The sequence below is a fragment of the Zootoca vivipara genome, chromosome 4 (assembly GCF_963506605.1).
Source record: "Zootoca vivipara chromosome 4, rZooViv1.1, whole genome shotgun sequence".
NCBI classification, from domain to species: domain Eukaryota; kingdom Metazoa; phylum Chordata; class Lepidosauria; order Squamata; family Lacertidae; genus Zootoca; species Zootoca vivipara.
This window is the reverse complement of record NC_083279.1, coordinates 98162871-98177353: the sequence shown is the minus strand read 5'-3', so window position 1 is coordinate 98177353 and position 14483 is coordinate 98162871. Positions and strand designations below refer to the sequence as shown.

The window sequence follows — 14483 nt, the reverse complement described above, 5'->3', positions numbered from 1 at the left end:
GGAAACGCCATCAAAGCATTCCTGACAGATGGCTGTCAAGCCTCCGCTTAAAGACCTCCAAAGAAGTAGACTCCACCACACTCCTTGGCAGCAAGGTCCACTGTCGGACAGCTCGACAGTGTCCTGGCAGGCATTTTCTCGCAACCGCCGCAACAGACTTCACAGGATCGCCAGGTGCTTTTTACGCTTTTCATAAGAGCAAGAAATTGATGGACGCTCCCTCGCTCTCCCCCGCCCCTTAAATCCAGCTGGGCGCGGCGCTTTCGAGGCCGGCGGGAGGAAGGACTACGGTTCCCAGCATGCTTAGCGGCCTGTCCTGTCAGAGTTCCTTATTTTTAAAACATAAGGAACAAATTTAGCGTCGTGATTCGAAACGAAGTCGGCTCCACCGTGTAGTAAAATGCATTTATTTATTTATTTATTAGCACAACACGTTAAGGAACTGCCTCGGTGACGTCACGCGGAGAGGCTAGCAGCCAGCCAATCAGCGTCGAGGGTCAAGGGGCGGGTAGTATTGGCGGGAGATTGAGAAACCCCGGGAAACTAAGGAAGACGCTCCCGGGATCCCTGGGGCGGGGAGATTTCTCAGATACCTCATTTGCATACGTTAATTCCCGGGTCCTGCGGGTGCTGAGAGAAGCCCCCTCGGGAAGAGAAAGAGCTGCGTCCTCACCTGCGGAACAGAAGCAAAGGCCCCGGGCATCTCATCCCGAGGGAGTAAGAAGCGGAAGCAGGGGGAAAAGAAACCCATTTCTCTCCCCCCCCCAACCAGGTGGGACTCGGGATGGGAAAGCCCCATAAGCGGAAATGAAAACCTGAGCAAATGAGGGTGACTCACTGAATCCTTGGAAATGGCTCCAGTCAAAATCAAATACGTTGTGTCTTTCACATTTCAGGTAACCCCCATGTTCTTTTAAATTAAGGGAGTTACGAAACAAGCTGAGCTCAAAACATCTAGTATATTAGTAGGCAAACAACTATTTAAAAATAGTAGAAAGCTTTGAACGTTGATATTTTTAATTTTTTTAAAAAAAACACCAATTAATACCATGTCACTAACTTATCATATAACTGGCTCTTTTTGTGTTCCAAATGGTAACCAGTTGTTTTTATTATTTTACTAGCTGTGCAATGGGGCGCTTAGACCCAGAGTCTCACCACTAGTAGTTCTAACCCTCTTCTGGCTCTAGGATCTTCTGGCATATGCCATTTCAAATTAAGGACTATAAACTTGCAGTAAAAGAGATCTGAGCATCTTGAGATGCCAACTTCAGTGCCAAATAGTGGACTGTGCAGTTCTGCAGCAAGCTAGTGGGTGCAGAGGGATGAGTACTGCCCTGAGAATATCCAGAAGTAGAGTCATGTGCTGTGCTCCTCAGTTGTTCCTTCTCGCTCCTTTTTCTGGGGCAGGATCCCAAGTCCCCGGTGGAGAACCTGCTGCTTGAAGAAGGGGTTCGGCCCTGGCTCAGCTGTCCCCAGGACCGGAGCAGGCAGCTGAAAGCAGAGCTGCAGTTGGAACACGCAAGCCGCATTGGCTACATTGATGTTGGTAAGCATGTGGGAGGAAGTAGCAAAGGAATCCCCTCTCTGGGAACAAAAGGGATAGAGAGAAGTTTCTATCCCTCTCTCATAACACTGGAACTTGTTGAAATCCAATTAAGCTGAATGTTGAGAGATTCGGCAAACGTTAAAGTCCTTCTTCACGCAGCACAGAGTTGAACTGTGGAACTCCCTCCCACAGGAGACAGTGATGGCCACCAACTTGGATGCCTTTGAAAGAGGTTTAGACAAATTCATGGAGGAGAAGGCTTGCCAATAGCTACTAGCCATGATTGCTGAGCTTTGCCTCTGTGGTTGGAGGCAGAAGTGCTTTGGGCATCTGGTTGGCCCCTGTGAGAACAAGATGCTGAATTAGAAAGGCCACTGGCTTGATCCAGCAGGCTCTTCTTGTGTTCTTAAGGGCTGATGTTTTAACTGCGAGGCAGGATTAAAAGCACAGAGCGAGTGACACGCTGCTTTAAATTCAAAATATGTTAAGATAACATGTTCTTCAATGAGGTGTTGGCATTCTGAGCAAATGTATTGCAGTGTAGGTTTGTGTCCAGGTGATGGCTGCGTAGCTGAGTCAGTGGCTCTTCAAAACTGAAAAATTCATAAATGAGTTTTTTTTTTTGGAAAACAAAACAAAAGAAAGGAGCAGGAGACTAGGGCGGGCTGCAGGGCTCCGAGTCTGAATGTTTATGAACCCCGTATGAGTGCACTGCAACTCAACTAAATTGAGGGGGAAAGGAAGGCAGCGCCAGCAGGAGGGAACTTTCGGACGTTTGATAGTCAAGGTGCAAGTTCTTTGGTGCAGAGCTTGATGTTCTGTTTGTGCTCTTCAGGGAACTGTGGCTCTGCCTTCCTTCAGATAGATGTGGGGCGATCCTCCTGGCCTCTGGACCAGAGTTACCTCACTCTGTTGCCCACCACAGCCCTGATGATGCCCGCTGATGCAAAGCTGGATAAGAATCGTTCTGCAGTCCGGATGTTTAAAGAAGGTAAGAAGGTGGGCACTCTTCAGCCATGCGGAGAAACATGTGGACTGTAAATGGGCTGGGTTGTATTTGCTAGGCATCTCCCTGTCTGTGCCCCACAGGAGACTTCCTGGCTTCAGCCCTAGGCGAGAAGTGGGATCGTATCAGACTCACTTGTAGCCAGCCTTTCAACAAGCGCACGCAGTTCGGTCTCTCCTTCATCCGGATCCGCACTCCGCAGGACACAGACGACAGCAAGTCAGACCCAGTCTCTATTCCTAGTCAGGTACAGATCCATGGGTCATGGCTAGCTATCCTGCAATTTTACGCAAGCATGGGGGCCAAAATCCAGCAAGTAAAGAATATTGTGCACAAACTGGGCATTAAAACTAGTGAAGTTGTTTGTGTATATAAATAAAATAAAATAATAAAAACAAAATAAAGTGTGCACACTCTCCCCATTTATTTATTCATTTATTTTTCAAATTAAAATAACAATCGGGAGGCTGCGCAATTCTGCTGTTTCTCTGCTCAAAAACCACCCTCTCCCCCCAGGTGGTCTATAAAATTATCCATGGAGAAAGTGAATAGAGAAAACGCTTTTCCTCACTCTCTCATAACACTAGAACTTTTCAACATGTTCAGTGAAGCTGAAGATTCAGGACAGATGAAAGAAAGTATTTTATGTATTACGTAGTTGAATTGCGGCTCTTGTTCGCAGGAGGCAGTGATTGCCACCCACCCAGATGGCTTAAAAGACGGTTAGACAAATTCATGGGGGAGAAAGCTCTCAATGGCTACTAGCCATGGTATCTTCCGCTTCTACTGCCAGGGGCAGTAATGCTTCTAAATACCAGTTGCTGGGAATTGCAGGAGGTGAGAGTCCTGTAGTGCTCAGGTCCTGCTTGCCGGTTTCCCACAGGCATCTGGTTACGAGAACAGGATGCTGGGATTTGGCCTGATCCAGCAGGTTCTTATGTTCCCTGTCATATGAAATCACTTGAGGGATTTTTGAAGGTCTACTGTTCCTAGCAGCCACCATTATTCAAATGCAGAGTGACCTTGTTCTACCTTGCTTTGCTTGCCAGATGCTGGCAAGGATGCCCTGCTTGTGAACATCCCTGAGGCCTTTGATTGGCAGAATAAGATAAGATACCTTTAATGTCATTGTCCCCTTGCGGGAACAATGAAATTACTCGGTTGCTACATCCACTCAGATAAAGCATTCAGCATAACCCAAAATTACTACAAAACCTAATTAAAAACAGTAAATACGATATAAAATAACAAGTAAAATAAGATGATTTCAAAGTCCAGGCTTTCCATTTAAGGACAAAATTGCTCTAGAGAAGAAACTGTTCCTGAGACGGCTCGTTCTTGCCTGCATTGTTCTATATCTCCGTCCCGATTTCAGGAGCTGAAAGAATTGGTGACCAGGGTGCATTGGATCTCTTGATATGTCTAGTGCTTTTCTATGGCACCTGGTGGTGTACCCTGTTTCTCATATTTTAAGGCATCCCCATAAAATAAGCCATAGCAGGATTTTTAAGCATTCATGGAATATAAGCCATACCCCGAAAATAAGACATAGTGATAGGAGCAGCAGCAATGCCGGCCGCGGCAGGAGGAGGAGGAAAAAAATAAGACATCCCTTGAAAATAAGCCATAGTGTGTTTTTTTGAGGAAAAAATAAATATAAGACGTGTCTTATAATATGAGAAACACGGTAGATTTGTTCTAAGGTGGAGAGTGAGCAGCCAATAATGCTCTCTGCTGTTTTAATAATTCTGCCCGGCCCTGTCCTGTCCTGAGAAGTGCAGCTTCCGTACCACACACATAAACCGTACGTGAGCATGCTCTGTATGGCACAGTGATAGCAGACAATACTGAGCCAGGTGGGCTGTTGTTCTAGCCCAGAATGGCCATTCTTATACTGACGAGCAAAATCTGCTGTATTTTTTTTGTATTTGAGCTGAGCTATAGAAGCAGGGGAGGGGAGGAAGGGGACAAGAGGAGTATTTTACAGAGGACTTCCTCGGTTTGCTAATTATTGATCTAATTATTGATCTCTTAAATGTTACCTCTCTTCTTTCATCCTATTTGTTGCCCACAGGCTCCTTCTGAGTCCAGCAGCAGCCCATGGCTCTCCAATGCAGCCTTTTGCAGGACGTTCTTCTCAGAGGCGCCATCGTAAGTACCTGCGCGTGCATCCATTGCCAGTGTGCAGCCATTGCTCGCATCCACCTCTGGCACAGGGCCCCCGGAAGGATGGACAGAAGGGAATGCAGACCTTAGCCTGAAAAAATGTTAGGTCTTCAGGAAAAGGCTGGACTGTCACCAGTGTGCTTTATGTGCAATACGTTCCATTTTTGGACAGGGCAGGTTGGAGCAATAGAGAACAGACAGTCCTTTTCCAGTTTCTAACTCTGTTCTTGTAGTTCTTTTGCTCACGCCTGTCTCTTGGTAGCAGCATTGCTTCCAGGAGGCTGGAGTCTTGGTTTCTGCAGTGGCCTCTTGAGGAAGCAGCTGTTGGGTTTCTCTTTGCAGGAGCACCGAGCAGGAAGCGGCGCTAAAAAGCCGGCTGCAGCAGCTGGACCCAGCCTCCAGCCCTGGTGCCTGGATGAGCCGCCCGGCCAGGATGGTGCTGCACGGGGCCTGTGCCCGCAAAAGAGCCTTCCCCCCGGTGCCTGGCTACACCCCTCCTCCTGCAGAGAGCAAAGAGGACGGGCAGAGCCAGCATGAAGCTCAGGAGCCAGTTGTGTCGCGTGAGTATTGGGGGGGCGGAGAGATGGGGACACTTCTGTCTGCCGAGAAGCTACCCCTCCAAGCACCAACATGGGGGCAGATCCACAAGGGGGAATTCAAACTGTGTTTGATGTGTTGAGCTGGTCTTGTGAATATTCCAGCCCGTGTCAGAGAGAGTGGCTTGAGCACCCTGGGATAGTGCCCGACAAAATCTTAAAACCTTGGACTGACTCAGCCAGATTCCTGATGGATCTGTGCTGCTGATTGGGGTTTTTTCCCCCTGGATCCTTTGTTGCGACTAGAACTGCAGGTGGACTTGGTGGCACAGAGTGCATTCTGCCAGATTAGGCTTGTGGCCCAACTATGACCCTCTCTGGACAAGGGATAGCCTCTTTAGTTATCAGGTGCACAGCCTGGGAGTCATTGTGGACTCACAGCTGTCCATGGAGGCGCAGGTCAATTCCGTGTCCAGGGCAGCTGTCTATCAGCTCCATCTGGTACGCAGGCTGAGACCCTACCTGCCTGCGGACTGCCTAGCAAGAGTGGTGCATGCTCTAGTTATCTCCCGCTTGGACTACTGTAATGCGCTCTACGTGGGGCTACCCTTGAAGGTGACTCGGAAACTACAACTAATCCAGAATGCGGCAGCTAGACTGGTGACTTGGAGCGGCAGTCAAGACCACATAACACCGGTCCTGAAAGATCTACATTGGCTCCCAGTACGTTTCTGAGCACAATTCAATGTGTTGGTGCTGACCTTTAAAGCCCTAAATGGCCTTGGCCCTGTAGACCTGAAGGAGCGTCTCCACCCTCATCCATCTGCCCGGACACGGAGGTCCAGCTCCGAGGGCTTTCTGGCGGTTCCCTCCCTGCGAGAAGTGAGGTTACAGGGAACCAGGCAGAGGGCCTTCTCGGTGGTGTCTCGGTGGTGGCTCCCACCATACCTGCCAAGTCCGGGTCGTAAATATCCGGGATCGGCAGCGTGCGCATGACCGGAAGTTGTGTGACGCAACTTCCGGTGGCGCTTCGCCCTTCTATGGGCACCAGAAAATGGCGGCGCCAGTGCCGGAAGTCGCTTCCGCGCATGACCGGAAACACGTAAAAGCGACTTCCAGCGCCGGTGCCGCCATTTTCTGATGCCCATAGAAGGGCAAGCGGCACCAGAAAAATGGCCAGGTAATTAGGGTTGCTAACAATTGCATTCGCCTCCACTCATAGCTGCCAAGTATCCCGATTTAAGGGACAATACCGGGATTTTTCGCTAAACGGGAGACCGCCAGGAAACGCTAAGAAAAAAGGGGTTTTCCCGGCGGATACGGGATACTTGGCAGCTATGGCTCCCACCCTCCCATCAGATGCCAAGGAAATAAGCAGCTTTCTGATTTTTAGAAGACATCTGAAGGCAGCCCTGTTTAGGGAAGCTTTTAATGACTGATGTTTTAGTATGTTCTGATGCCACCCAGAGTGGGTGGGGGAATCATAATAAATAAAATAAAATAAAATCATCATCATCAATGCTCTGGGAACCTCAAGATTGGGCTATTGTGATGTGCTTTATGTGGGGCTGCCTTTGAAAATGGTTTGGAAGCATCACTTGGTGCTTAAGCCACTGAAGAGAAATATAGACCTCCCTCACAGCCTGTTAAGAGCCACTAGAGGGAGGACGAGAACCATTATAGAGTCTCTGGCCAGTCAGTTCTTCGCTGCTCTCTTCTAGCCGCAAAGTAGATCAGCTACAATCTTATCCTGCCTGCAAAGATGAAAATAATTTAGTCCGTTTAGCTTAGAAGGATAAAAAGGGAGGGGGACGGGACAATAGCACTCTCCAAACAGGATGGCGTGGATGAGGATATTCTGTTTTCATCCTCACAGTAACCCTGTACAGGTTGGTCTGTCGACAAAAGAAGATGTAATGCAGGTGGCCTGTGAATGGCACCGTCTACTGAAACAGCGCAGGAGGGAGTGGTTTTTTAAAAGCCTCCCTGTAGCCCTGAGCATACCCCGTCCCCGTCCCCCATGACTGCTGGGTTGAGATCCTGCTTGTGAGTCTCCAGCTCAGTCCCCAGAGACTCTCGTCATTGGCACAAGACACATCCAATGGCTCTTTTTTTGGCTGTGGCGATTTTAATTATTTATTTTAAAAATGTTTGTATACCACTGTATCATATATATATATATATATATATATATATATATATATATATATATATATATATATATAAAGTTTACAGCAATAAAAACCAGGCAGAGAGTCTTCTCGGTGGTGGCGCCCAGCCTGTGGAACACCCTCCCATCAGATGTCAAGGAAATATAAACCACTGTCTGATTTCTGAAGGCAGCCCTGTTTAGGAAGTTTTTAATGTTTGATGTTTTCTCGTGTTTTTAATATTCTGTTGGGAGCTGCACACAGTGGCTGAGAAACCCAGCCAGATGGTGTATAAATAAATTGTTGATGTTGTTAGAACATAAAACCAATAAAAAGTTGACAACTTTGAGCTCTGGTCTCCTCAGCTGAAATCCCCCCTCTGCCCACTGTATGTGACAGCGGATCTCTACTTGGGGTACAGACACTGGCGGACAAAGGCGGGTGGACGGGCCGCCCCGGGTGACATCCGGGGGGGGTGACATTGCAGCCTCCCCCGCACCCTGGGGCGCTCGCCGTGCACCCCTCCCGACGCATGCCACGCCCCCGGATGTACACCACTCCCGGTGCCAGAGCAGGTACCTCCGCTACTGGGGACAGCATGGCAGTATGATGATGATAATGATAAGAATAATAATAATAATAATAGGTAAAGGTAAATAGACCCCTGACCATTAGGTCCAGTCACAGACGACTCTGGGGTTGCAGTGCTCATCTTGCTCTATTGGCCGAGGGAGCCAGCGTACAACTTCCAGGTTATGTGGCCAGCATGACTAAGCCGCTTCTGGGGAACCAGAGCAGCGCATGGAAACGCCGTTTACCTTCCCACTGTAAAGGGGCCCCCGACCATCAGGTCCAGTCGTGTCCGACTCTGGGGTTGCGGCGCTCATCTCGCTCTATAGGCCGAGGGAGCCAGCGTTTGTCCGCAGACAGCTTCCGGGTCATGTGGCCAGCATGACAAAGCTGCTCCTGGCGAACCAGAGCAGCGCACGGAAACGCCGTTTACCTTCCCGCCGGAGCGGTCCCTATTTATCTACTTGCACTTTGATGTGCTTTCGGACTGCTAGGCTGGCAGGAGCTGGGAAAGAGCAACGGGAGCTCACCCTGTCGTGGGGATTCAAACCGCCGACCTTCTGATCAGCAAGCCCTAGACTCTGTGGTTTAACCCACAGCGCCACCTGGGTTTACCTTCCCACTGTAGCGGTTCCTATTTATCTACTTGCACTTTGACGTGCTTTCGAAGTGCTAGGTTGGCAGGAGCTGGGACCGAGCAACGGGAGCTCACCCCGTCACGGGGATTTAAACTGCCAACCTTCTGATCAGCAAGCCCTGGGCTCAGTGGTTTAGACCACGGCGCCACCCGCATCTCTTAATAATGATGATGATGATGATGACGTATACCCCGCCCATCTGGCTGGGTTTCCCCAGCCACTATGGAATAAGGGTTTTCATCAGTGGGTGGACAGTCCTGCCTTGTGGAGGAGGGTTTGGGCAAGATCCCTTCTTTGGTGGTCCTTTGTTTCCATCTCTCTCTGTGGGACCTCATTTGCTGTGGAGCAGTCAACTCCACAGGTGAGTCTTACAGGACACACTAGCCCTGCATGACTAATGTTGCTGACTTGGTTCATCTTGCAGGGCCCAAGCAGGAATCGTCTGCCAGAAGAGGGGGCACGAAATCAAGTCGAAGACGGGCATCATGCAGCAACCTGACGAGGTGATTTGGCCGTGTGGGGAATTTCCTTCCGGTTCAGTCCCAGTCAGCTGCCCTTCAGATGCAGCTCAAGGTTCAAGGTGGTGGTTTTCCAGAGCAAATCTGTGACCATCTCTGCATCTTGTAGCTTCTGTTAACCTAGCAAAAAGAAAAAGAAAAAAGATAACCTTTCAGGACTCCTAAAGGGTGTGATACTGGTGGAGTAACCTGAATACAGCCTGTTATAATGTGAGAAATTAATGCAGTCTGATTTGTTACATCCCTGAAAATAGAAGGCAAAATATACTCAAAGGGAAAATACCACCATGCATAGTAGTCGTTTTGAATAAATAGTGTATGTGTGCTGAGCTGTGTGTGGTATAAAAGGAGACTTTAAAATCTTTTAAATGAGCAACAACCTTCTCCACAGGTCTGCAGCGGCTTCTTCTGTCAAGCGTGGGGATAATTCTCGAAGGGAGAGAAGAGCCCCTGGCCAGCAGGGAAGACGGAGGAACATGGGAGGTGAAGAGGAGGAAGAGGAAGAGAGGTGGCCTCGAAAGAGAGAGGCGGGGTTGGGTGTGTGCCCCATCTGTGAGGGTGAGTAACAGAATGGAAAGAGGAGCTCAAAGAGCAAACATGACGAGGATTCGGCGGTTGGAAAAAGCATGTCGCTAGGAACGGGTGGCAAATTCAAATAAGCTGCCTGCCAGGACCGGTGCGACCATTGGGCAGAGGGAGGCAGCTGCTTCAAGTGACGGGAGCTGGGGGGGGGGGTAGCAGCACTACCTCCTTGGCTGTTCCCCTCTGTTGGAGGGCAGAAGCGGAGGCGCAAAGCACCCTCTAAACTAGCCGGCAGCCCTCGGGTGTGCTGGGGGATGCTGCTATATCCTGTTTCCACCTTCTGAACATGGAAGGCGGTCGCACCATCTCGTCCTTTGCCTCAGGCAGCAAAATGTCTTGGGCCAGCTCTGCTATCTGCAATCAATCGCTGAATAGCAATTTATTTTCAAAGGATGCTTTCTTTGTGTTTGTGTGTTTGTTTGTTTGTTTGCTTGCTTGCTTGCTTGCTTGCTTGCTTGATGTTTCCTGTCTTTGATTTGCAACACGTGGCACTATTTGGCGAGGAGAAATTGTTGGGAAAAAATGTTTGCACCCTGCTGTTTGGGGGAAGAAGCGCGTTCTTTTGCACCGTGCTAAAGGGATTGCCGTCGTATTTGCAACGTGCAGGAGGGTTGCACATAATGGTGTTGCAGTAGTATTCTAACCTCGACTGGCAACCTCAGAGTGGATTTTGGCCAGAGACAGGGGTAGGTAGGAGAGCTGCTAGCTTCTGGTGGCTCTTGTCAGACCCTGTTGCTTCCTTCCCCAGGTCATTTCCCCGCCAATCTCTTACCAGCCCATGCCTCCAGCTGTGGAGAAGAGGATTTTGAAGCGAGCTCTTCCTCCTCGCCTTCATCGCCGTGGGAAGAGCTTGTTGCAGACTGCGCCCACTGCCCCATCTGCCAGTTCAGTTTTCCCGCTGCTGAGATTGAGAGACACGCCAGCAACTGCGGGGAGCCGGATGAGGCCCTGGGGAACAGACCCTCCTGGCTTTGGGCAGAACAGGGCGAGTAGATGGGGGGCAAGTGCCCCAGGGCAGGCGGCCTTCGCTGGTCAAGCCTTTAACCATTCAGTCGCACGTTTGGTGGTCAGCTGGGATCAGGATGTAGCCAGAACAAGGAGCCCGCAAAGGACACACAGTGCTGCCACAGGGGTGGAAGTGAGACTAACAAGAAGAGAGTAAGAACTCCAGTAATTGGGGAGAGGAACATGTTATTTGGGTTACTCTCCCTCTGGTCTGATTCTTCTCACCAACATCAGCACACGCCAGATCGCTGGGGCTCATCCTGATTCGATGCTGTAGTTCACGGCCAAGACTGTCGGAAAGATTCCTCAGAAAGGCGGCTTTCTTCCCCGCTCACCTTCTCCTCTCCCTCAAGGAAGCTGAGGGGCGGGCACTGCACAAGCCCATACTGGTCTCTTTCCCGTACAGACCAGCAGCACGAAAACCGAAGACTGAATTAAATGTTTGAAACGCTTGCCAGACTCCAAACTCCTGTCCCCCCTGGCTGGGGCCCCTGGGAGCTGTAAGTTCTGCAACATGTGGAGGCCACAGGTTCAGGGCCATTTGGACCAAGGGGCCAGTTGTAGGAATATGCCGCTGACAATCTTTGTTGTTAAAAATTGGGGATTTTTCTGAAAAGTTGTGTTGCGTGTCGCTGAATGAACCGATTGTCCTTTTTTAAAAAAATTTCCCTCCGCACATTCATAGGCACCAATATTTCAAAGGGAACCCCTGCCCTGCACTACAATTCAGTGGGGAGCTTCATGCATATTCCTCGTTCCCGGGCAGGGCATGTGCAACGTCTCTTTCTGATACTTTCTGTTGTTGCAGAAATGCCCCACCGTAATGGAATCTTAGTGACCCACTGCTATTATTTGTGAGCCACCTCTTAAAAAGGAAAGAAAAGCAGCTGCCCTCATTGCTCTGCCCGCTTGTAGCTCTGGCCCCGCCCACCACTGGAGTGCGGCCCTCAGAATGTTGGCCAGAAGGGAAGGTGGCCCTTGGGGTGGAAAAGGTCCCCCAGCCCTGTTCCAGTTGCCCCTGATGGTCCAGGTTTACAGTGGTACCTCGGTTTATGAACACAATTGGTTCTGGAAGTCTGTTCATAAAGTGAAGCGAACTTTCCCATTGAAAGTAATGGAAAGTGGATTAATCCGTTCCAGACGGGTCTGTGGAATACTCAACCTGAAGCGTACTTAACCCGAAGCATGGGTGTAATTGGTTCCGGAAGTCTGTTCATAAACTGAAGCGTTCATAAACTGAAGCGAACTTTCCCATTGAAAGTAATGGAAAGTGAATTAATCTGTTCCAGATGGGTCCGCGGCGTTTGTAAACTGAAAATTTGTAAACCGAGGTGTTCATAAACCGATGTTCTGCTGTAATTCCAAAATGCTGAATGGCACCTTAGCTGCTCTAATTGCTTAATGTTTTGAATGATATTCTGCTTTGGCGGCAGCAGACCACTCCTGTTTTATGCCACCCGCTTCAACGGCCACGTACTAATGGACTGGGTGCACTTGGACCCTGCTCCCCCGTGGGAAGCCTCCAAACAGAATCTCCCCACTCTGTCTCCCAGCAAGTGTTATTCAGAGGCACAGCGGCCTCAGGCAGTAGCGATCGAACCTAGCTGATATAGAAAAAACCTGCTCCTTTTCCCTTGTGGGGTATCCAAGAGCCCATCTAGAGGTTCCCTATCAGTAGGAGAAAACAAGAGGCCAACCAGAGTATATTGAGAAGCAAAGCAGCTAGTAAGCCGGATCTTTATTAAACTGTTGCAACAGGGTCCCTACTCACCACACACAGGAGGAAGCCAGAACAATGGTGTGCAAGCCCTTATATAGACTTTTGAAATTGCCCACCCTGTCGCTCAAGACCACCCCCGAGAACATCATACATACATCACAGAAGGAGGTGGTCTACAGCAGAAATCCTGTCTGCCAGGATATCTGTTAATGGTCACTGATTGCTTTACCTGGGCGGCCTGGCCATTGTTTTGTGATGGCAAATACTTTAATTCCTGAAACCTGGTCACAGGCTCACCCTGTTCATACACACATACACCCTTCAGACAGGTAAGCAAAAGACAATGAAGAGGCTTTCCTATTTCCTTCCTCACTGCAGAGAAATATCTGAGGTCAATTTGGGAGAGTCAAAACGGATTGGGAGAATCAAAATGGCTTCAGGACTGCTCTCCTGTACTATTTCAGACACGTGGTTTATATACTTATGTATGTGATTGCCTTGTACATTTATAATCATTTATATTTGAGGGACGTGGGTGGCGCTGTGGGCTAAACCACTGAGCCTAGGGCTTGCCGATCAGAAGGTTGGCAGTTCGAATCCCCGTGATGGGGTGAGCTCCCGTTGCTCGGTCCCAGCTCCTGCCAACCTAGCAGTTCAAAAGCACAAAGTGCAAGTAGATAAATAGGTAGCGCTCCAAGCTCCAAGCGGGATGGCCCCGCTGGGCTCTGGCTATCTAGTGGAGAGGGGGAGAAAACCTTTCCTTGATGAAGCAGGTAGGTAGCCGTGTTGGTCTGGGTCGAAGTAAAATAAAAAAATTCCTTCAGTAGCACCTTAAAGACCAACTAAGTTTTTATTTTGGTATGAGCTTTCATGTGCATGCACACTTCTTCAGATACACTGAAACAGAAGTCACCAGACCCTTATGTATAGTCAGAGGGTGGGGAGGGGTATTACTCAGAAGGGTGGTGGGAATGGGTAATGCAACTCATTACCAAGCTTAAAACCATGGAGAGACCTGGTTTGAATAAGGACATCGGATTCTTTTCTCATTATACATGATAAAGCTCTCTAGCACCTTCTGCAAGACCAATTGCAGTCATTAACAGTCATTAACAGTCATCAACATTTCCATTTCACTGTATCTGAAGAAGTGTGCATGCACACGAAAGCTCATACCAAAATAAAAACTTAGTTGGTCTTTAAGGTGCTACTGAAGGAATTTTTAGTCATCAACAGGTTTACTACTCCTATCAGCCAATCACCCATTCCCACCACCCTTCTGAGTAATACCCCTCCCCACCCTCTGACTATACATAAGGGTCTGGTGACTTCTGTTTCAGTGTATCTGAAGAAGTGTGCATGCACATGAAAGCTCATACCAAAATAAAAACTTAGTTGGTCTTTAAGGTGCTACTGAAGGAATTTTTTTTATTTTACTTGATGAAGCACACACTCTTCTCCTTAATAAAGCAAGCAATGACACGGGGGGGAGGAAACTGGACAGAAGCTGAATTGACCAAAACCCACCCGGTGAATTACCTGGAAAGGAAATCATGAAAGGAGAGAATTGTGCAACCCACTCAATGCTCCATTCCCCAGTTGCCTTCCATGATGGCCTGAGGCAGGAAAGGGAGAAGGAAGAGGCTGGGGGTCTAGCAGAGCAGATGTGCAAAGGGAGAGAGGCAGGGAAGGAGGAGAGAGCTGAAAGCAGGATGCTGCTGCTGCTGCTGTGACAAACAGCCCAGGCTCCTGGGGGAGCAGGGTGAGGCCTTGCTGGAGGCTGCCCATGGCGTTCATGTGGCAACCCAGCCCCCTGGGGGGTTGGCAGGTGGGCCCCACTGCGCTCCTGCCTGCTCCTGCCCCTGCCAGGGAAAAACAAGAGATGCGCACAGGCAGAGGGCTGGAGAGGAAAGCCTCCAGGAGAAGCAGGACACCTTCTTTTCAGCCAGGCCTTCCCCGGTTTCGTTCTGCTGGAAGGGGAAGGACCTGGAGCATCTCTTGCCAGTCACACCTGTAAGGAGCTGGCGCTTCTGCCCTGGGCAG

At 49.4% G+C, this 14483-nt stretch overlaps 1 protein-coding gene across 1 annotated transcript; it reads left to right on the top strand.

The window, feature by feature from the left end:
* Positions 1-410: 410 nt before the first annotated feature.
* XNDC1N (XRCC1 N-terminal domain containing 1, N-terminal like) lies at positions 411-11356 on the top strand. The gene is made up of 9 exons (XM_035115358.2): positions 411-896; positions 1411-1549; positions 2385-2540; positions 2639-2802; positions 4630-4706; positions 5064-5281; positions 9040-9118; positions 9525-9691; positions 10464-11356. The coding sequence occupies exons 1-9, from the start codon at positions 852-854 to the stop codon at positions 10706-10708; spliced, it is 1290 nt and encodes a 429-aa protein (XP_034971249.2). The 5' UTR covers positions 411-851; the 3' UTR covers positions 10709-11356.
* Positions 11357-14483: the final 3127 nt, after the last annotated feature.

Coding starts and splice junctions, on each gene's coding strand:
- XNDC1N (XM_035115358.2), top strand. CDS start 852: ATGGCTCCAGTCAAAATCAAATACGTTGTGTCTTTCACATTTCAG. Junction 897..1,410: donor TTGTGTCTTTCACATTTCAG/GTAACCCCCATG, acceptor TTTCTGGGGCAG/GATCCCAAGTCCCCGGTGGA. Junction 4,707..5,063: donor TTCTTCTCAGAGGCGCCATC/GTAAGTACCTGC, acceptor TTCTCTTTGCAG/GAGCACCGAGCAGGAAGCGG.